The sequence below is a fragment of the Choloepus didactylus genome, chromosome 6 (genome assembly GCF_015220235.1).
Source record: "Choloepus didactylus isolate mChoDid1 chromosome 6, mChoDid1.pri, whole genome shotgun sequence".
NCBI lineage: Eukaryota > Metazoa > Chordata > Mammalia > Pilosa > Megalonychidae > Choloepus > Choloepus didactylus.
Window position 1 is genome coordinate 62,491,055 of NC_051312.1, and position 24,033 is coordinate 62,515,087.

Here is a 24,033-nt window from a genome sequence, read left to right on the forward strand (position 1 = left end):
GACTCTGTAGCCAGGTTTGTGACTTGAACTACAGAGCTGCTTATGTCCTCAGACCTCATCAAGTAGAACAGAATGTTCTATATTAAAATGAAAGCACTAGAAGGCTCATGAGGTTACAAAGAAAAAAAATTCTGATTTGAGATGTTTTCTTTTAAGATATTTAGGGAGCCAAGCAGTTCACTGTATAGATTCTATTCTTTAAAAAGGAAAAAAGACACAGTGTCAGTCACATTGAGGGGTTTATAAAATTTAGATCCTTTTTTTAAAACTATTTAGATAGTTTTTAAAAATTAAAATCTAGTCACAAAAATTCAGGCTAAAAAGTAGGTCAAATCAAGGTTTATTTATTTAGTGTTAGGATTGGAATTAACATTTAGACTTATTTTTGTGTGTAGATACTTTTATTTTTCATTATAGAGGAAGTTAGAACTTTTTTTAAAAATAGTATATAAATAAATATAGGTATAAGCCAGTCAGAACAAAAGAATTAGCATGTAACAGGATGAAATTAGCATGTAACAGGATGAAAAGAATCAGAATGTCTATAACACAATAAGAGTCATACATTCTTTTGGACCAGTTAGCAACTATATATATATTCAAGGCATGTACTGGTACATCAGATGTACCAAAAACAATTCCTTTGATGCACCCACTTAAGAATTGTAAAATGTAAGTACCAGCCAATATCTGGAAAGAGATAGAGGAGCTAAATAAACAGGGGACTCACTCTACCATCCCCATTTTCAACTTTTAGGAATTCCAGTTTACTCAAAAGTTGGACATACACAACCCCATAAACTACTCTTCTTCAGAAATTACAGAAGTGGCAGTTTTAAACAGTTTTAAAACTTCAGCTCCTCCTGAATTTTCCAAAGTGTTTCTGCACTCCTTTTTAAACGGGCCTCCTCTTCAGGGGTCAAATTTACCTTTATAATGTCTGTGATACCATTCTCTCCCAGGATACAAGGGACACTGAGGAATACTTCTTCATTTACTCCATAGAAGCCCTGCAATTAAAGATTTAAAACATTTTTTTTCTTTCTTCTAACAAAGGTCTGCCATATAAGAAGCATCAGTTGCTGGGTGAATGGATGTCTAATAGATTTGTGGGTATGGATAAAAGCACCAAGACAAAAAACAACTTAAAATACATTACTGGACATTCCTTGTCCAATTTTCCAGCCATCTCTCCATATAGGCCCCAGACTCTTGCTGTGTTTGCTGGGCCCACCCTCTTTTTCCCGTCTCCTTGTCCCCAAACCATTTCTCTTCAGGGGACCACTTTAAAATTCCTATTACTTTATAATCAAAGATTTAGTTCCCTATTTTTCTTTTTTAACCTCTCCCATTCAGACCAGTAGAAGGATCTTACCAAGCCTAGGAATTAACTGCTAATACTTTTGTGACTGGTGCTTCTTTCCTGGTCTCTGCACGGGACATAATTGGAAGTGTTAGACAACTCAAAATGTGTCAAGATCACTACCCACAGTGGTTCCAATATCACTGGATATTTGTAGACTTAGTTCACCTCAGTTAAATCATAAACATTCAAAAAGTCTTACTTTTATCTAACTTAATAAATGTCATACAAGGACAGGACAAAGGTCTATAGAAATAAGACACACTGTCTCACACACTTGGCGCAGCAACAAAGGATAGCCTTTCAAAAGACAGGGGCTTCCAAAAATCAAAAAAATTAAGAGTCCCTCAAATGTTCTCTACCCTTATCTTACGTTAAAGTTAATGATTTTTCAAGCATGAATATCTACCTTAATTATGGTGGAAACTGGATGCACTCTCCTCAGATTCTTCAAAATACTTTCCACTAAATCAGCTATAGACAGGCCAATGCCCCAAGAAGTATAACCTTTCATTTTAATAATCTCATAGGCACTGTGGAATTAAAAATAAGAAATCATGAACATTAAGTTAGTTTGGAAGATACATCATTGAACATCCGTTATGTGGCAACCTACCTGATAATGCCACAAAACTGAAATGTTTGTATTAATTTCTAAAAAGTCATTATAGGAGTTGGTTATTTACAGTAAACATTAACATGAGGTGAAGTACAGAAATCCAGAAATTAATATTAAATCAATCCCACTATAGCAACAATTTAAGAAAATCTGTCTGCCAGCAAACAAATGAGTGCCTTTTACATGCTAGATACTGGGTTACACTCAACCATGACCCACTCCCTAACTACTAAAGAATGTATAATCTGGTAAATTATCAGATAATCTCACAAAAATAAAAGTACTAATGAAAGAAAAGTACAGGGACCATAACAACATATACTTGAGGGACCTAATCTTATCCCTGTGGCAAAATTCCGGCTCATAATTAGCTTCCAAGGTACTGAAAATGTGAAATTAACATATTACCTGGCAATCACTTCTTTATGGATGTTTTCCCACTGCTCACGATTTCTGTCACTTCCTAGATCTGATTTCAAATCCTTCAAAGGGACACCAGCAATGTTCACTCCACTCCACACAGGAACTAAGAAAAAGAGACCAAAGAACATATTTATTACATTGTAGTATGAAGCAGGGTTTTTTGTGTTTTTTCTCTTACCTTAGAAAAACTTATAATTGCCTTGAGTGGTTTACAACTAGGAGTGTTCAACACAACCATCAAAATTCATATGTCTGACTGAGCCCCAACCCAGATCTTCTCAATCAAAATCTTTGGGATGGGCCCCAGAATTCTATCATCTTTGCAGGAAAAAGTGGCAGTTTTAACCTGTTGACTACAGATGTTTTATGTTTTCTCCCTTCAAATCCTTTTCCATTATATTAGAAGGATTTCAAGAGTTCTTTTAGCCAGAAGACACTAAAAAAAAAAAAAAAAGTGCTATCACTCTAATACCCTTCCTCTTCCCCTTAGTTTTCTCCAGTTATGCCCATCCCTTAATTTGAAGAATTCATGTCACCTGAACCACAATGCTAACCTTTCCCAGAGACAGAGTAACCATATAATGTTAGTGCTGTATTAAGAACGCCTTATAATCTTAACCATCCATATGTAGGATTATAGTAACATTCTCACTTTTTTCAAATTTATGAATATTTTCATATATTATTTTATCATAAAAATCATAAGTATACTAAAATTTAAAACACGATAAAAGGGCCTGAAGTGGAATAAGTCTTCTCTTCCCAACCAGGAACTATTTTACTTTAATCTCTGTGTGATCAATATGGTCAAAATATGTTTCATAGAGCTTATAAGGCTCAGAGGTACTTTAGGCTTACCACTTGAATCTCCATGCTCTCCAAGGACCCACCCATGACAGCTTTCAGAGTGGATACCAAGCCTTTGCCCAATCAAGAAACGAAAACGAGCAGTGTCCAGATTACAACCACTTCCAATAACACGGTTTTTGGGAAATCTACTCAACTTCCAGACCACGTAAGTTAAGACATCCACTGAGAAGAAAAAATTCAAGTCAAAAAAGTTCTCATCTAAAATGATTTTTTAGATTTACTAAATTAAAACTGATAAATCTGAAAACAAGTTTTCTTGTCATGTTCAGCTGTGCTAGCAATATTTACCTAATAGAAATAAGTTATGAAAAATGTTTAGTTTTCTACTCTGCATAGCTTGATATGCAGACACACAGTAGGCTCACTATACAGAAAATTTCCAGAAATGTGAATAATACGTATCAAGTATTTTAAGCAATTTTTTCTAAAATTAACTAATTTAGACAAAAAGCTTAGCTACTTGTTTAAAGGGGAATAGACAGAAACAATTATAGACAGAATGTAATTGTCAAGAAAACATAATCAGGCCTTAGTCCACGAGGCAAGGGAAATGTTTTGGCATGGTCTTATGTTTGGGTTGTGTGAATTATTTTAAACATTAGCTTTATTAAATTTTTTTTCTTTGTGGAGCGAATTTTAAAAATTGAGTTAACCAAAAGAAAGCCAGTATAGCTACATTCATATCCAACAAAACAGAATTTCCAACAACAAAAAATTCATTAGGGATAATACATAGTAATATATGGAAAAATCTAACAAGATACAACAATCATGAATTAGGTGTGCTTAATAGCTTCAAAATATGTGAAGAAATATGGGTAACTGCAAGGTGGATTTAATTCATAATCATAGTGCACAATTTTAAAATATCTCTGAAACGGATCACAAAAAAATCTAGCAACAGTTTAGCAAAACTAATAAAATTTATGTGTGATCAAGCATTCATATATATAGAAAGAACATCACACCCAATAAAAATCTGTTTTCAACTACGGAAGGAATAATATTTACAAAAACTGTCTATTGATACTGGTACACAAAGTAAGCCTTAACAGATTTCAAATAATGTCAAACAACCTACCAACCTACATTTCTCTGATCTCAATTATGTTAGAATCAAATTATAATAAGACAAATTTTTAAAATGTTTCTAAGCTAAAAATGTAGTCATAAATGACTCACTGAGTTGCAGATGAATCACAAAATATTTGGAATGGAATGGCAATAAGGGTACCATATAACAGAACTAAAAATTAAAGGGTACCTAGAGGCAAATTTATTTTTTTAAATGCATTTTTTTTAAAAAAATTGAAAATCAGTGAATTCAGCATTTCACTCAAGAACTGAAAAGGAACAAACATTAATCATAAAGGAAGTAAACTAGTAAAAAAAAAAAAAAAATCAGTAAGAAAGCAAATTTGGGAATACAGTCAACCAAGATGGCAGCATAAGACACCACAGGGTGCCATTCACCTGCAGAATCTTTGAACTAGCAAAAACTGGAAGACCCATTTCCCTCAAAATCCAGAAAACAGTTAAAAGGATGCAGTAACTGGGTAAGTACTGAAGAAAACTCAGCTTTAAAAACAGTAGGAAAAGCCTGTGGCACCCCTGCTAACCCCCCTTCCCTCCTCAGGGTGTGGTGTGGAGCCACCCTGCACTCCCATTGTGGGTTTCTGGCCCTGTTCCAGAGGGAGCAGAGTGACCCCTATAGATACACTGGGATGTTGGTGCCAGTCTATCAGGTGGCAAACTGAAAAGATGAACCAGGTAATATATCTAGGTCATCCTCCCAGGAGTTATCCTGCAAGGAGAAGCAGCTTGCAGACAGTGGAAGCAGTGTAGGAAATAAGCCAAAGCAGCAAGGGCAAAGACCTGCTTTAGATCATGCAATAGAGCATTTAGTGGGGGGAGAAAGTATTTCACAGGGAATAGAGGGGGTGTTCGAATTCCATAAACGGGGAAATTTCTATGGCCATGAATAATTGTAAGCCCAGGACAATATGCAGGCTTAGAATATACGGAGAGGATCCTGCACTTCACATACAACTTGGGCTGATGTTCTTGATAGGAGGGCTAAACTCTGATGAAGAACACCATTCAATGCAGAAGCAATTTGAAAGGAGAGTGAAAGGTGTTTTTTGGATTGGAGAGTGCCAGACGCTGCTCCTGGCACTTAGGGAAAGCACTGTCATATCATTAGCTGGGTACAATCTTAAGGAAAACACAGCTCAGGGTTTAAATCCTAAATTTAACACTTTAAAAGATTAATATGTATTGTGTGCAAAAAAAAAGACTTCAAAACGAAATGGGAAATGACCGCCCTTCCAAAGGAACAAGATAAAAATTAAACTATTGGGAGGCGGGGCAAGATGGCGGACTGGTGAGCTGTATGTTTTAGTTACTCCTCCAGGAAAGTAGGTAGAAAGCCAGGAACTGCGTGGACTGGACACCACAGAGCAATCTGACTTTGGGCATACTTCATACAACACTCATGAAAACGTCGAACTGCTGAGATCAGCGAAATCTGTAAGTTTTTGTGGCCAGGGGACCCGCACCCCTCCCTGCCAGGCTCAGTCCCGTGGGAGGAGGGGCTGTCAGCTCCGGGAAGGAGAAGGGAGAACTGCAGTGGCAGCCCTTATCGGAAACTCATTCTACTGATCCAAACTCCAACCACAGATAGACTGAGACCAGACACCAGAGAATCTGAGAGCAGCCAGCCCAGCAGAGAGGAGACAGGCATAGAAAAAAACAACACGAAAAACTCCAAAATAAAAGCGGAGGATTTTTGGAGTTCTGGTGAACATAGAAAGGGGAAGGGCGGAGCTCAGGCCTTGAGGCGCATATGCAAATCCCGAAGAAAAGCTGATCTCTCTGCCCTGTGGACCTTTCCTTAATAGCCCTGTTGCTTTGTCTCTTAGCATTTCAATAACCCATTAGATCTCTGAGGAGGGCCCTTTTTTTTAATCCTTTTTTCTTTTTCTAAAACAATTACTCTAAGAAGCCCAATACAGAAAGCTTCAAAGACTTGCAATTTGGGCAGGTCAAGACAAGAGCAGAACTAAGAGAGCTCTGAGACAAAAGCCAATAATCCAGTGGCTGAGAAAATTCACTAAACACCACAACTTCCCAAGAAAAGGGGGGTGTCCGCTCACAGCCATCATCCTGGTGACAGGAAACACTCCTGCCCATCGCCAGCCCAATAGCCCAGAGCTGCCCCAGACAACCCAGTGTGACGGAAGTGCTTCAAATAACAGGCACACACCACAAAACTGGGCGTAGACATTAGCCTTCCCTGCAACCTCAGCTGACTGTCCCAGAGTTGGGAAGGTGGAGCAGTGTGAATTAACAAAGCCCCCTTCAGCCATCATTTCAGCAGACTGGGAGCCTCCCTACACAGCCCAGCAGCCCAGAACTGCCCTGGGGGGACGGCACTCACCTGGGACATAGCACAGTCATCCCTCAACAGAGGACCAGGGGGTGCACGGCCTGGAAGAGGGGCCCAATTGCAACTCTCAGGAGCCATACGCCAATACCAAGGACTTGTGGGTCAGTGGCAGAGACAAACTGTGGCAGGACTGAACTGAAGGATTAGACTATTGCAGCAGGTTTAAAACTCTAGGATCACCAGGGAGATTTGATTGTTAGAGTCACCCCCCCCTCCCTGACTGCCCAGAAACATGCCCCTATACAGGGCAGGCAACACCAACTACACACGCAAGCTTGGTACACCAATTGGACCCCACAAGACTCACTCCCCCACTCACCAAAAAGGCTAAGCAGGGGAGAACTGGCTTGTGGAGAACAGGTGGCTCATGGACGCCACCTGCTGGTTAGTTAGAGAAAGTGTACTCCACGAAGCTGTAGATCTGATAAATTAGAGATAAGGACTTCAATTGGTCTACAAATCCTAAAAGAACCCTATCAAGTTCAGCAAATGCCAAGAGGCCAAAAACAACAGAAAATTATAAAGCATATGAAAAAATCAGACGATATGGATAACCCAAGCCCAAGCACCCAAATCAAAAGATCAGAAGAGACACAGCACCTAGAGCAGCTACTCAAAGAACTAAAGATGAACAATGAGACCATAGTACGGGATACAAAGGAGATCAAGAAGACCCTAGAAGAGCATAAAGAAGACATTGCAAGACTAAATAAAAAAATGGATGATCTTATGGAAATTAAAGAAACTGTTGACCAAATTAAAAAGATTCTGGACACTCATAGTACAAGACTAGAGGAAGCTGAACAACGAATCAGTGACCTGGAAGATGACAGAATGGAAAATGAAAGCATAAAAGAAAGAATGGGGAAAAAAATTGAAAAAATCAAAACGGACCTCAGGGATATGATAGATAATATGAAACGTCCGAATATAAGACTCATTGGTGTTCCAGAAGGGGAAGAAAAGGGTAAAGGTCTAGAAAGAGTATTCAAAGAAATTGTTGGGGAAAACTTCCCAAATCTTCTAAACAACATAAATACACAAGTCATAAATGCTCAGCGAACTCCAAATGGAATAAATCCAAATAAACCCACTCCGAGACATATTCTGATCACACTGTCAAACACAGAAGAGAAGGAGCAAGTTCTGAAAGCAGCAAGAGAAAAGCAATTCACCACATACAAAGGAAACAGCATAAGACTAAGTAGTGACTACTCAGCAGCCACCATGGAGGCAAGAAGGCAGTGGCACGATATATTTAAAATTCTGAGTGAGAAAAATTTCCAGCCAAGAATACTTTATCCAGAAAACCTCTCCTTCAAATTTGAGGGAGAGCTTAAATTTTTCACAGACAGACAAATGCTGAGAGAATTTGCTAACAAGAGACCTGCCCTACTGCAGATACTAAAGAGAGCCCTACAGACAGAGAAGCAAAGAAAGGACAGAGAGACTTGGAGAAAGGTTCAGTACTAAAGAGATTTGGTATGGGTACAATAAAGGATATTAACAGAGAGAGGGGAAAAATATGACAAACATAAACCAAAGGATAAGATGGCTGATTCAAGAAATGCCTTCACGGTTATAAAGTTGAATGTAAATGGATTAAACTCCCCAATGAAAAGATACAGATTCGCAGAATGGAGAAAAAAAAATGAACCATCAATATGTTGCATACAAGAGACTCATCTTAGACACAGGTAAACAAAGAAACTGAAAGTGAAAGGATGGAAAAAAATACTTCATGCAAGCTACAGCCAAAAGAAAGCAGGTGTAGCAATATTAATCTCAGATAAAATAGACTTTAAATGCAGGGATGTTTTGAGAGACAAAGAAGGCCACTACATACTAATAAAAGGGGCAATTCAGCAAGAAGAAATAACAAGAATAATTAGAGTGAAAAAGAGCAATTGAAGTAAAAAAGAACACTGGGTACCTTTGTCTGTTTGTTTCCTTCCCCTATTTTTCTACTCATCCATCCATAAACTAGACAAAGTGGAGTGTGGTCCTTATGGCTTTCCCAATCCCCTTGTCACCCCTCATAAGCTACATTTTTATACAACTGTCTTCGAGATTCATGGGTTCTGGGTTGTAGTTTGATAGTTTCAGGTATCCACCACCAGCTACCCCAATTCTTTAGAACCTAAAAAGGGTTGTCTATAGTGTGCGTAAGAGTGCCCACCAGAGTGACCTCTCGGCTCCTTTTGGAATCTCTCTGCCACTGAAGCTTATTTCATTTCCTTTCACATCCCCCTTTTGGTCAAGAAGATGTTCTCCGTCCCACGATGCCAGGTCTACATTCCTCCCCGGGAGTCATATTCCACGTTTATGCCATATTATTTTTATTCTACTACTAAATGTTCCGTTTGTTTATCCAAACACATACTTCCAGAAGGTAGTTCTGGATTTTATTATTCTTCTGTGTTCTGTAGCACAGTGGTATGTACATATAGGTAAGCATTCTACAAACACCTGCTGAAGGAATCAAAGATACTAAGAATTTCCTTCCTCATCGCCTGGACAATTCAACAACAAAAACCAAGGTTGGGAAAAATGATTCTTTGAAGGGTAAAAGTTTAGGTAATGAGTTAGGGCATTGTGAGATACGTATGACTTGGAATTAGAGTAAATTTTCAAGTTTTAGCTCTGCGCATCTATGTGAACCAAAGCAACATAGTTAAACAATTAAGGACTCATCTGTGAAGCAAGGAAAGTAATTTAAAGCCTAATATAAAGCCACAGTAGTCAAAACAGCATGGTACTGGCACAAAGATGGACATACTGATTAAGGGAATTGAACCAAGAGTTTGGAAATAGACCTCTAGATCTATGATTCACTGATTTTTGATAAGGCCCTCAAATCCACTGAGCTGGGAAAGAACAATTTCTTCCACAAATGGGACTGGAAAAACTGGATCTCCATATCCCAAAGAATGAAAAAGAACCCTTACATCACACCCTAAAATTAACTCAAAATTGGATCAAACAGTAACAAATGATTTGTTTCCTTTATAAGTTATACTGCTTGTGTACCCCAAATAGGTAAAACTAATGAGGTGCTGCTAGATTTAATAATTATATTGCATAATGATTGACAAGTATACTATATAAAAAAAATTGGATCAAAGACATCAATATAAATTACATATCATAAAACTCCTAGAAGATAATGTAGGGGAACATTGTCAAGAACTAGTATTAGGAGGTAGCTTCTTAGACCTTACACCCAAAGCACAAACAACAAAAGAAAAAATAGATAAATGGGAACTCCTCAGAATCAAAAGCTTCTGTACCTCAAATGAATTTGTCATAAAGGTGAAGAGGCAGCCAACACAATGGGAGGAAATATTTGGAAACCATGTATCTGATAAGAGACTGATATCCTGCATATAAAACGAAAGTCTACAACTCAAAGACAACAGTACAAAAAGCCCAATTCTAAACTGGGCAAACGATATGAAAAAGCATTTTCCAAAGAGGAAATACAAATGACTGAAACACACATGAAAAATGTTCATCTTCACTAGCTATTAGGGAAATGCAAATCACAACCACAGAGGTATCATCTTACACCAATAAGAATGACTGCCATTAAATAAACAGGAAACAATAAATGCTGGGGAGGATGTGGAGAAATTGGGACTCATTCATTGCTGGTGGGACTGTATAATGGTACAGCCAATCTGGAAGACAGTTTGGTAGTTCCTCAGAAACCTAGATATTGAGTTACCCTACGATCCAGCAACTTCACTTCTCAGTATATACTAGAAGATCTGAAAGCAGTGACATGAGCAGACATTTCACTATGATGTTCATAGCAGCACTGTTCACAATTACCAAGACATGGAAACAATCCAAGTGTCCTTCAACAGAGGAGTGGATAAATAAAACGTGGTATATACACACAATGGAATACTATGCAGCAGTAAGAAGAAATGAGGTAGTAAAACATGACAACATGCATGAACCTTGAAGACATAATTCTGAGTGAAATAAGCAAGGCACAAAAGGAGAGATATTATATGTTACCACTAATTTGAATCCCTGAACACTGTAAAATCAATGTCTTATAATGAAACACATAGGGGACCTAAAGATAGAAGCTAGTGAAGGGGGAATGATAACCTAAAATATACAGACATGATACTGAGGGTTAACTTAAAGGTATGGGAATCGACAGCGGTGATTATGGTTTGTTAATGGGATTATAAGTATCAGTGCCACATTGAAGGTGAGCAGGATTGAAAGTGGTTGCTTAAAGGCATATAACCCATAGATTAGCACTACAAAAATAAATAACTGCCTGATATACTTCTAAGGTATGACACTGGTACAAAGAGTTAACAACAGAGTGGTACACAAAAAAAACTATCCATTACATATTATAGACTATATTTAATAGGAATACCTTACTAGCACTACACTAATACTAGGGATGAATAATTAGCAGTTGATAAAAGCTCTGGGATGTTTTGTGTTATGATAATTGTTTAAAATTGAGAGTGATGAAGACTGCACAACTAAGTAAAGATAATGTGTGACACTGACTGGACAGAATATATGCTATGTGAAATTAGGAACCGCCTACTTAATAAGTCAAACCCTCGATCTTGAGGCTTGCTCTTGTGAAACTTAAGGGTTTGTTCCAGTTTGCTAATGCTGCCATTATGCAAAATACCAGAAATGGATTGGCTTTTATAAAGGGGTTTGTTTGATTACAAAGTTACATTCTTAAGGCCATGAAGTGTCCAAGGTAAGGCATCAACAATTAAGTACCTTTACTGGAGGATGGCCAATGATGTCTGGAAAACCTCTGTTAGCTGGGAAGGCTGGTATCTGCTCCAGAGTTCTGGTTTCAAAATGGCTTTCTTCAAAATGTCAGTGTCAGCCTCAAAATGTGCCTCTCAGCTGCAGCTCTTTCCAAAATGTCACTCTTAGCTGCTCTCTGTGTTTGGGCCTGTGTGGCTCTTATTAAAGTACTCCAGTGATCCAATAAAGTCCTACCCTGAATGGGTGGGGCAACACCTCCAGAAATAATCCAATGAAAGGTCTCACCCACAGTTGACTAAGTCACATTTCCATGGAAACACTGAACCAATAGTTTCCAACTTAATCAACACTAATACATCTGCCTCCACAAGACTGCATCAAAGATAATAACATTTTGGGGGCCACAATATATCCAATCTGGCACAGGGCTATAAGTGGGTGGCTAAGCCTTCCTAAAATTATGTCTATGAGGCACCACCAGAGAATTTCTTTTGTTACTCAGATGTGGCTCTTCTCTCTCCAAGCCCAACTCAGCAAGTAAATTCATTACCCTTCCCACTATGTGAGACATGACTCCCAGGAGAGTGAATCTCCCTGGTGACATGGGGCACGACTCCCAGGAATGAGCCTGGCCCTGGCATCGGGTGACTGAAAATCCCTTCTTGACCAAAAGGGGAAAAGAAAGGTAACAAAATAAGGTTACAGTGGCTAAGAGATTTCAAATAGAGTTGAGAGGCTATCCTGGAGGTTACTCTTATACAAGTTCCAGCTAGATATCCCAAATGGCCACAGTATGCCAAGCCCTAACCAACAGTAGTCCTGAAATACCTAGGACCCTATCTGAGATTATTTATATGTTTCACTCACTAAGTTTCTCTCTCAGAAACTTAAATCCACAAGTGTCCCTATGCGAGACAAGTCCTAAAACCCAGAGGCAACAGCCTTTTTAAGAACAACAACCAAATGCAGCTCCCTTTCCCATAATGTAGACCCCTTTTTGATATGAACAAGTTAGGGGGGGTCACTGCCCAGACAGCCCTGAAGATTGAGAAAGTGATTAAACAAGAGAAAGCGGTAGCAACAGAAAAGATAGGATTTAACAAAATATTATGAATACTGAAATATATATATATATATATATTAGATACCAGGGTTATTAGAATAGCTAGAAGGAAATAAATGAACTGGTGGAACTATAACCCATAACATTCTTTGAAATTTGCTATCTAACTACTTGTTAAATCATACTTTGAAAGTTATCACTGTTGTGTATATTTGTTAAATTTCATAATTTAAAAAAGTATTTAAAAAAAAAAAAAAGATCAGGTAGGAGATTTCCATCCCAGACCTACCAGTGTAGAACCCTCCCCTTCACTTGGTCCTGCCCAGGTTTGGAGTTGCACAGAAGCAGCATCAGCAGCACGGCCCAGGTCTCTCCTGCTGCAGATGAAGTCTATAGAGCCAATCACAGCTGCAAGATAGAACCCCTTGCATAGCCAGTCTCAGGGACCCAAGGCACAGAGACCCAGGGTGGAATACAAGGGGCAAAGTACTGCTGCATACAAAAGGGCCCCCAGTGGGAAACAAAAAAAAAGAGACCACAAAAGACCTGTTGATAAGATGTGTGCACACTCAATCCAATCTGTTTCCTGGGTCAACTAAATGCAAAATGGACCTTTCTGTATTGACCCCATCTTACCAGATTGGCCCCATCTGCGACCCAGGGCAGGATACCCTAATAGGGAAGAAACCAGAGGCAGAAAAGCCTCACAGAAAAAAAAAAAAAAGTGGTGGGAGGACTGAGCTGCTATTAAGACAGGACAGATCCCAGAATTGAAAAGTGTAAGGAAAAGGGAACACTGAGTGAGGGAGAGAATTTAAACTAATCATAGGAGCTGGGGAAAAAATCTGCACAAATATCAACAGAACAGATCAAGATTCCAGGAGAAGGTAGAGGGGAAAGGAAGCTTTCTCCTGGAGGTGAAAGAACTTCACCAAAAGTACAATCTTAAAAACTGTACCAGGGGAACTTACGGGAAGATGGCAGAACAGGAAAGGCAGAGCTAACTTCCACCAGGGAATAACTAGAGAAAAGGCAGAAAACGACCAGGACAGCAGATCCAGAGTACAAGCGGCCAGAGAGGGAGTTCTACATTATTTACGGTGGACCTGGATGAAAAAGCGGAGAAATTACAACTGAAGGTGGGGTGTCTTGGCCTTGGTCTACCATGGAATTACTGATAAACCAAGGACATTAAATATTAATAAGAGGGACAATTCACTAAGAAATAACAGTCATAAATGTTTATGTACCCAATCAAGGAACTCCGAAGGTCATGAGGCAAACAATGGCAAAACTGAAGGGAGCAATAGATGTTTCTACAATAATAGTTGGAGACTTCAATACGTCACGTCTTCTATAGACAGAACAAGACGGACGATCAGTAAAGAAATAGAGCACTTAAACAAGGTGATAAATGAATTAGACCTAACAAATATATATAGATCATTATATTTCAAAACACCAGGATATACATTCTTCTCTAGTGCTCATGGAATGTTCTCCAGGATAGATCATATGCTGGGGCACAAAACAGGTCTCAATAAATTTAGAAAGACTGAAATTATTCAAAGGACTTTCTCTGACCATAATGGAATGAAGTTCGAAATAAAAAAACACCAAAGAATCAGAACTTTCACAAATATATGGAGGTTAAACAACACATTCTTAAACAATCATTGCAAAACACAATCTTAAACAATTAGTCAAAGAAGAAATTGCAAGAGAAATTGATAAATATTTGTAGATGACTGAAAATGAGTATGCAACATATCAAAACCTATGTGATACGGTGAGGTGGTGCTAAAAGGGAAATTTATAGCTCTAAAGGCATACATTATGCTAAAACCAAAGACATAACTGAACAACGTAAGAAGCTGGAGAAACAGCAAGCTAACCTTAAAGCAAATGGAAGAAAATAAATAATAAAGATTAAGGCACAAATAAATGAATGGAGAACAACAAAAAACACAGAATCAATAAAACCAAAAGTTGTTTTTTTGAAAAAGATCAACAAGATTGACAAATCCTTAGCTAGAGTGACACAGTCAAAAAGAAAGAAGATGCAGATAAACAAAATCAGAAATTAGAGGAGTCATCAGCACAGATCCTTGAGAAATTAAAAAAAAAAAAAACCATTAGTGGATACTATGAATAACTGTATGACAACAAACTAAAGAACATAGAGGAAATGGACAATATCCTAGAAACATGAACAACCTATACTGACTCAAGAAGAAATAAAAGACCTTACCAAACTAATCACAAGAGATTCAATGAGTCACCAAAAACCTTCCACAAAAAAAAGCCCAGGGGCAAGATGGCTTCACAGGGTTATTTTACCAAACATTTCAAAAAGAACTTAACCATTCCTGCTCAAACTCTTCAAAAAAAAAATGAAGAAACAGGAACAATACCTAACAAATATTATGAAGCTAACATCACTCTATTACTAAAACCAGATAAAGATACTACATGAAAAGAAAACTAGAGGACAATCACCCTGATGAATGTAAATGTGAAAATTCTCAACAAAATACTTCCAAATTGGATCCAAAGGCACATTAAAAGAATTAGACACGGCTGTTCTGGTTTGCTAGTGCTGCCATTATACAAAATACCAGAAATGGACTGGCTTTTATAAAGGGGACTTACTAGGTTACATATTTACAGTTCTAAGGCCATAAAAGTGTCCAAACTAAGGCATTAACAGAAGATAACTTCACTGAAGAAAGGCTGATGGAATCCAGAACACCTCTTGTCAGCTGGGAAGGCATGTGGCTGGCATCTGCTGGTCCTTTGCTCTCGGGTTTGTTTCAAAATAGCTTTTTCCAAAATGTCTTTGGGCTTCTGTCTCTCTTAGGCTCTAGCTCTCTGCTTGGTTCTCCTGGGGCATTTCTCTCTAAGCGTATGGGAGTCCTCTCTTAGCTTCTCTGGGGCACACTCTGGCCGCCTTCTCTTAACTTCTCTCCAAAACGTCTCTCTCAGCTTCTCTGAGCTCCTTCTCTCTCTTAAAGGACTCCAGTGATCTAATTAAGACCCACCCTTAATGGGCAGGTTCACAGTTCCATGGAAATAATATAATCAGAGTTCCCACCCACAGTTGGGTGGGTCACATCTCCATGGAAACAACCTAATCAAAAGGTTCCACCCAACAAGATTGGATTAAAAGATCATGGCAAAGATGGTGGCACAGAAAGAAGGGGAAGCTAGTTAGTCCCCCTGAAACAACTAATAAACAACCAGGAGCAACTAGTAAATAATCTAGAATAACTGCGGGGGGACAAATGTGACTGTCCACTCATCATACACTAACCTGAATTGGGAGGAATGCCCAAGATCACAGCATAAAATCTCTTAGTAAAAACTGCGGATCCAAGCCGGGAGCACCACACTCCCCACCCCCCCACCCCCCGACAGCCCAAACTGCAAAGCTTCACAGTGCTGGAGAGGAGCACTCTCCAAGCAAGCGAATATAGCCCAGCTGAGCTCCAACTGGGATTTTAATTGGCAAATGTGGACTGCTCAATACAAGGTACAAATCCCCAACAAGCAGACAGAGGCTTTTGGTGACGACTGACCTTGGAGAGCCAAAGGACCTCTCTGGGAGGGTTGGGGAGCCAGAGGACCGGGTGCTGTCTCTGGCCAATAGGTGAAACTGAGAGTGGCTGCGAACTGGCTGTGAAGGGGGGGGTTTCTGTCCCTTTTTCAGCTCAGTGGAGAAAGCCTCAGCCATTTTCAGTTCCCAGCACTCTGACCCAGACAAGGGTGGAGAAAGCACAGACAGAGAGACTATTCAAATGCTAAGGACCTCTCCCTAGGGTGGGTATCTTCCCTAAAAGGAAAGAGGTGGGGACCAGCTCTGCTACCCACCTTCCCTTCAGAGCCAGACCCCAGAGCTGGGGGAAAACAGCCATGGGTCACACCTCCTTACACCACTCTGAAGCTACAGGCTGACAAGCACCATCTGCTGGGCAGAAAAGCACAGTGACTTGAGGCCTCACAGGGTGCATCAATCTTCTAAGACACACCCTCAGGGAGACCTGATACTATTGCCTCCTTCTGAGACCTGAGCCCTTTCTGGTCTGGGAAAACCTGATTGGGGTAACCAAGGAAACCAGATGCCTAGACAACAGAAAACTACAACATACACTAAGAAAAACGAAGTTATGGCCCAAAAGAACAAACTTACACTTCAACTGGAATACAGGAATTTAAACAACTAATTATAAGTCAATTCAAAAAGTTTAGGGAACATATGGCAAAAGAGATGAAGCATATACTGAAAACAGTGGGCGTACATAAGGTACAAATCGAAAGTTCGCAAAAACAACTGGCAGCATCTATGGAAATGAAAGGCACGACACAAGAGACGAAAGATACAGTGGAAACATACAACAGCAGATCTCAACAGGCAGAAGAAAATACTCAGGAACTGGAGAACAAGACACCTGAAATCCTACACACAAAAGAACAGATACAGAAAAGAATGTAAAAATATGAGCAATGTCTCTGGGAATTAAATGACAACACAAAACTCAGAATGTATGTGTCATTGGTGTCCCAGAAGGAGAAGAGAAGGGAAAAAGGGCAGAAGCAATAATAGAGGAAATAATAAATGAAAATTTCCCATTTCCTATGAAAGACATAAAATTAGAGATCCAAGAAGCTCAGTGCACCCCAAAAGAATAGATCTGAATAGGCCTACACCAAGACACATAATACTACTATCAAACGTCAAAGATAAAGAGAAAATCCTGAAAGCAGCAAGAGAAAAGCAATCCATCACATACAAAGGAAGCTTGATAAGACTATGTGCAGATTTCTCAATAGAAACCATGGAGGCAAGAAGGAAGTGGTGTGATATATTTAAGATACTGAAAGAGAAAAACCACCAACCAAGAATCCTATATCCAGCAAAACTGTCATTCAAGTATGAGGGAGACCTTAAAATATTCTCTGACAAACAGACAATGACACAGTTTGTGAACAAGGTACCTGCTCTACAGGAAACACTAAAGGAAGCACTTCAGGCAGAAGGAAAAGACAGGAGTGAGAGGTTTGGACAAAAATTTTGGGAGATAGTAGCACAGCAATGTAAGTACACTGAACAAAGATGACTGTGAATATGGTTGAAAGAGGAGGGTTAGGAGCATATGGGACACCAGAATGAAAAAGAGGAAAGATAAAGACTGGGACTGTATAACTCAATGAAACCTAGGGTGCTCAATGATTGTGATAAAAGGTACAAATATGTGTTTACATAAGGCAGAACAAATGAATATCAACATTGCAAGGTGTTAAAAATAGGGTGGGACTGGGGGGGAAATAAAATCAATGCAAACTAGAGATTATAATTAATAGAAACATTGTATTATGCTTCCTTTAATATAACAGAGGCAATATACCAAAGCTAAATGCATATGGGGGTGGGGCATAGGCAAAGGGAATGGGACTCCTGGCATTGGTGATGTTTTCTGACTCTTTATTCTACTTTAGTTTAATGTTATCTTTCCTTTTGTTGCTTTCTAGCTGTAATGATTTTTTTTTCTCTCTCCTTCTCTTTTTCTTTTCTCTCTCTCTACCTCCTTTGACTCTTCCTCCTCCTTTGTGGAAGAAATGGAGATGTCCTTATATAGATAGAGGTGATGGTGGTGCATACATAAATACGTGACTATAGGGAACCACTGATTGTTTACATAGGATGGAATGTATGGTGTGTCAACAAAACTGTCCTAAAAAAAAAAAAATAGGTTGATGAAGAAATCTTGAGGGCACTATATTGAGTGAAATAAGACAGACACATAAGGACAAATATTGCAGGGTCTCACTGATAGGAACTAATTATAATATGTAAACTCATAGACATGAAATATAAGTTACCATGATATAGAACGAGGCTAAAGAATGGAGAGCAGTTGCTCATTATGAGCAGAATGTTCAACTAGGGTGAACTTAAACATTTGGAAATAGATAGAAGTGATGGTACCATGTTGTGAGAATAACTAACAGTAATGAATGGTGTGTGAATGTGGTGAAAAGGGTAAGCTCAGAGTCACAGTACATCACCAGAAGGAAAGTCGGAGATTAAAAGATGGGAATGTATAAAACAGCGAATATTGTGGTGGACAATGTCCATGATTAACTGTACAAGTATCAGAAATCTCTCTAATGAACTAGAACAAATATATGACACTGTAACTAGAAGTTAATAATAGAGGGGCATATCAGAAAAAATATACCTATTGCAAACTATATACTACAGTTAGTAGTATTTTAACACTCTTTCACCAACAGTAACAAATGTACTATACCAAAACTATGAATCAGTAATGGAGGAGAGGAAGTGGTTAGGGGTATGGGAGGATTTGAGTTTCCTTTTTTTGTCTTTATTTCTTTTCTGGAGTAATGAAAATGTTCTAAAAATTGAACAAACTGTGATGGATGCACAGCTGTATGATAGTACCATGGGCAACTGATTGTACACTTTGGATCTCTGGATGATTGTATGGTACGTGAACAATCTCAATAAAAAAATTAAAACAAAAAAGATCATGGCTCTAAGGTCCTGCAACCTCTTCAGGGAGCATTTATTTGGAGGATCTGAGAGCAGGGACAAGAATGGACATTTGCACACTGGTGCTTATGGAGAGAGTATACATTATTTGCAATGGGTGGAGGTGGCTTAAGAGTACATCAACTGAGGAATGGAATGGTGAACTGCTGTGTGTGCATACAAGGAAATATTGAGCTACTGCAAGAAGGAGTGAAGCTGTGAGACACACAACAAAGTGAATGCAACCTGTAGACAGTATTTTGAGTGAACTACACCAGAACCAAAGGCATACACTGTAATGCCTCACCAATACGGACTAACTACAATGTATAAACTCAGAATTGAACCTTAAAGCACAGCTTATCAGGGGGACACTTATTGTAACGGTCCCTAGATTGTACACTCTTACAGCAGTCACATCTATTCCTGAATGGTAATGGCTATCTCCAGATTCCAAGATGCTGATCCCTTTGTGTATAACCTGATCGATCCCTGGAACTTTGGGTATCTGTGTGGCACCTGAAACTCACTAGAACTCGGCAGATATGAATGTCAGTATTAGCACATATACTGTTAAAAACAGCTGAAAAAGAATCCAGACTTCAACTAGAGATATGAATGAACCAGATGTGGTTACGACTAGGGCAAATCTGGCCAAAGGGTAAAGGACAATACTGACTGCACTTTGAAACTTCAAATTCCACATGAGACCAAGGGAAGAGATGTTTAGTTGGTGCAAGATCTATATTTCCTAAACAACTGAACTCACACAGTTCATTCAAATACCGTAACTACATGTAACTTTTAATAGGAAGTGAGACCTAGTAGGTTTGCATAGGTTAGTGTGAAATAGCGACACATCCCAAAGTAATTTGGACAGAGAATAAAAATATATATGCAGGGCCTCCCTGAGGAGCTGGGGGAAAATGCAGAGGTATTGGGCTTTCTCACCTGGATTGTTGCTGATATTCTCACAAACAATGAAGACTGGCAGTTTGATGTGCCTAGCCCTCTATCACAGGACTTGCCCTTATGAAGCTCATTACTGCAAATGAGAGGCTAAACCTACTTATAATTGTGCCTAAGAGACTCCCCGCTGAGCACCTCTTTGTTCTCAGATGTAGCCCTCTCTCTCTCTCTAAGCCAACTCGGCAAGTGAACTCACTGCCCTCCCCACTACGTGGGATCTGACTCCCAGGGGTGCAATCTCCCTGGCAACGCAGCATATGACTCCTGGGGATGAATCTGGACCCAGTATCATGGGATTGAGAACATCTTCTTGACCAAAAGGGGGATGCGAAATGAAACAAAATAAAGTTTCAGTGGCTGAGAGATTCCAGATGGAGTCAGGAGGTCACTCTAGTGGGCATTCTTATGCACTATATAGCTAACCCTTTTTAGGTTTTAATGTATTGGAATAGCTAGAATAAATATCTGAAACTATCAAATGCAACCCAGTAGCCTTGACTCTTGAAGATGATTATATAGCAATGTAGCTTACAAGAGGTGACAGTGTGATTGTGCAAGACTTATGGATTACACACCCTTTATCCAGTGTATGGATGAATGTGCCAGTTTGAATGTATTATGTCCTCCAAAACGCCATTATCTTTGATGCAATCTTGTGTGGGCGGACATATTAGTGTTGATTACACTAATTCTTTGAGTGTTTCCATGGTGATGCAACTCATCCAACTGTGGGTGATAACTGACTAGATGATTTCCATGGAGGTATGGCCCTGCCCATTTAGTGTGGGCCTTGATTAGTTTACTGAAGCACTAACTATATAAGCTCAGACAGAAGCAGTGAGCTTGCTACAGCCAAGAGGGACACTCTGAAGAAGACACAGGAGCTGAGAGAGTAGCTGCAGCTTACAGAGACATTTTGAAGACAGCTGTTGGAAGCTGATGCAGACATTTTGGAGAACACCATTTTGAAACACAACCTGGGAGCAAGCAGACACCAGCCAACATGCCTTCCCAGCTAACAGATGTTTTCCAGACACCATTGGCCATCCTCCAGTGAAGGTACCTGATTGTCGAGGTATTACCTTGGACACTTTATGGCCTTAAGACTGTAACCGTGTAACCAAATAAACCCACTTTTATAAAAGCCAATCCATTTCTGGTGTTTTGCATTCTGGCAGCATTAACAAACTGGAACAATGGATGAGTAGAAAAATGGGGACCAAAAACTAAATGAAAAATAGGGTGACGGGGTGTTTGGGGTATTCTTCTTTACCCTTATTTTTTATTATTTTCACTTTTGCTGGTACAAGGAAAATGTTCAGAAAATAAGATTGGGTGATGAATGCACAAGTATATGATGGCACTGTGAACAAGAGATTGTACACTCTGGATGATTGTACAGTATGCAAATATATCTCAATGAAATTGAATTAAAAAAAAATAATGACTCTTCTGGGTTCCATTACTACTTCAAACCAGCAGGATGACCAAAGGGAATTCATTCCAGGTATGCAAGGATGGTTCAACATAAGAAAATCAATCAATGTAATAAAGTACATTAACAAATCAAAAGGCAAAAAATCAAATCATCTTGATTGATGCTGAAAAAGCAGTCGACAAAATTCAGCATCCTTTTCTGAAAACAATACTTCAAAAGGCAGGAATCACACAAATTTCCTCAATATGATAAAGGACATATATGAAAAAGCCACAAGCAGCATTTTACTCAATGGTGAAAGACTGAAAGCCGTCCCCCTAAAATCAGGAACGAGACAAGGATGCCCACTGTCACAGCTATTATTCAACGTTGGGCTAGAAGTTCTAGCTAGAGGAATTAGGCAAGAAATAGAAATAAAAGTCATCCAAATCAGAAGAAGAAGTAAAACTCTCCTGATTTGCAGATGACATGATCCTATACTTGGAAACTCCAGAAAAATCTATAACAAAACTCCCTGAGCTAATCAACAAATTCAGCAAAGTGGCAGGTTACAGGATTAATGTACAAAAATTAGTAAAGTTTCTATACACTAGTAATGATCTAACCAAGGAGGCAATTTAGAAAAAAATTCCATTTACAATAGCAACTAAAAGAATCAAGCATCTAGGAATAAATTTAACCAAGAATGTAAAGGATGTGTACACAGAAAACTACAAAATTTGCTAAAAGAAATCACAGATGATTTAAATAAATGGAAGGAAATTCCATGATCACGGATTAAAAGACTAAATATTCTCTAGATGTCAATTCTACCCAAAGCAATTTACAGATTCAACACAATCCCAATTAAAACAAAAGCCTACCTTTGGAGGACTCACACTTCCAGATTTTAAAACTTATTACAAAGTACAGAATCAAAACAGCATGGTACTGGCACAAGGGCATATACTGACCAATGGGATAGAATTGAGAGTTCAGAAATAAACCCTCACATCTATGGTCAACTGATTTTCAACAAGAGTGACAAGTTCACTCAACTGGGACAGAACAGTCTCTTCATCAAATAGTTCTTGAATTACTGGATATCCAAATGCAAAAGAATGAAGAAGGACCCCTACCTCACACCATATACAAAAATCAACTCAAAAGTTATTAAAAACTAATATAAGAACCAAGAGTATAAAACTCCTAGAAGGAAAAATAGGGAAGAATCTTTAGGACCTGGTGTTAGGCAATGGTTTCTTACACTTTACATCTAAAGCATAAGCAACCAAAGAATATATAGATAAAAGGAACCTCATCAAAATTTAAAACTTTTGGAATCAAAAGACTTCATCATGATAGTAAAAAGACAAACTACAGAATGAGACAATATACTGGGAAACCACATATCCAATACCTGTTTAATATTCTTTGTTTTATGTTTCTTTTTTTATACATTTTCTATTGTGAAATTTAGCCTATATACTTAACAGTGATAACTTTCAAAGTATGGTTTAACTAGTAGTCAGAGAGCAAATTTCAAAGAATGTTATTGGTTACAGTTCCACAATTTCAGTTATTTCCTTATGGTAAAATAGATACACAGAAAGGTGATAATTTTCAAAGTACAATTTAACAAGTTAGTTATATAGGTAATTTCAAAGAATGTAATGGGTAATGGGTTTAATATACTTAATATCCAAAATATCCTACAACTCAACAACAAAAAGACAATCAACCCAATTTTTAAAGTGGACAAAAAACTTGAATAGAGATTTTTCCAAAGAAGATACACAAACGGCCAAAAAGCACATGAAAAGAAGCTCAACATCATTAGCCATGAGGGAAATGCAAATCAAAACCATGAGGAACCACTGCACACCTATCAAAATTACTATTAAGTAAATGATAAAGAAGTGTTGGAGAGGATATACTGAAATAGGCACACTCATTCATCATTGGTGGGAATGTAAAATGCTGCAGCTGCCGTAGAAGACAGTTTGGGTTTCTCAGAACATTAAACAAAAAATTACCATATGAACTGGCAATGTCACTTCTTGGTATATACCCAAAAAAGTGAAAGCAGGGATTCAAACAGATCTTTGCACACCAACGTTCATAGCAGCATTATTCACAGTTGCCAAAAGATGGAAGCAATCCAAGTGTCCATTAATCTGATGAAAGGATAAACAATGGAATATTATTCAACATTAAAAGGGAATGAAGTGGGAGAGAACCTAAGATGGTGGTTAGGAGAGACAGGGCAAAAAAACACCTCTGTGAAAAATACTAGAAAAATACCAGACAGTGACTCAGAACACCAGTTCCAGCAATGCATTTGCTGGACAAGATCTGCCAAATCCACAGGGACTGTGCACTTGGTGAAACCGGAGTCTGCATTCCGAAACGAGTAAGCCTGCTGAATATCTGGCAGCCACGCTGTGGTGTGGGGAAACCATGGGTTGGTGTTTGGAGGTGGACTAGTTCTTTTTTAAAAAATCCAAAAGCAGCTGCAGGTACGGCACCAAGAACCGCACA

The 24,033-nt window shown here is 38.7% G+C and overlaps 1 protein-coding gene across 1 annotated transcript in view; it reads right to left on the bottom strand.

The window, feature by feature from the left end:
- Positions 1 to 530: 530 nt before the first annotated feature.
- The window catches only part of LOC119536466 (L-lactate dehydrogenase C chain), a 138,277-nt gene continuing 114,774 nt past the window's right edge, over positions 531 to 24,033 (bottom strand). The window contains exons 9-12 of the mRNA XM_037839273.1: positions 3,264 to 3,437; positions 2,391 to 2,508; positions 1,773 to 1,896; positions 531 to 1,010 (exon numbers count right to left, since the gene is read on the bottom strand). Coding sequence (XP_037695201.1) covers positions 846 to 1,010; positions 1,773 to 1,896; positions 2,391 to 2,508; positions 3,264 to 3,437 — 581 coding nt within the window. The 3' untranslated portion in view covers positions 531 to 845. The remainder of the gene's footprint in view (positions 1,011 to 1,772; positions 1,897 to 2,390; positions 2,509 to 3,263; positions 3,438 to 24,033) is intronic.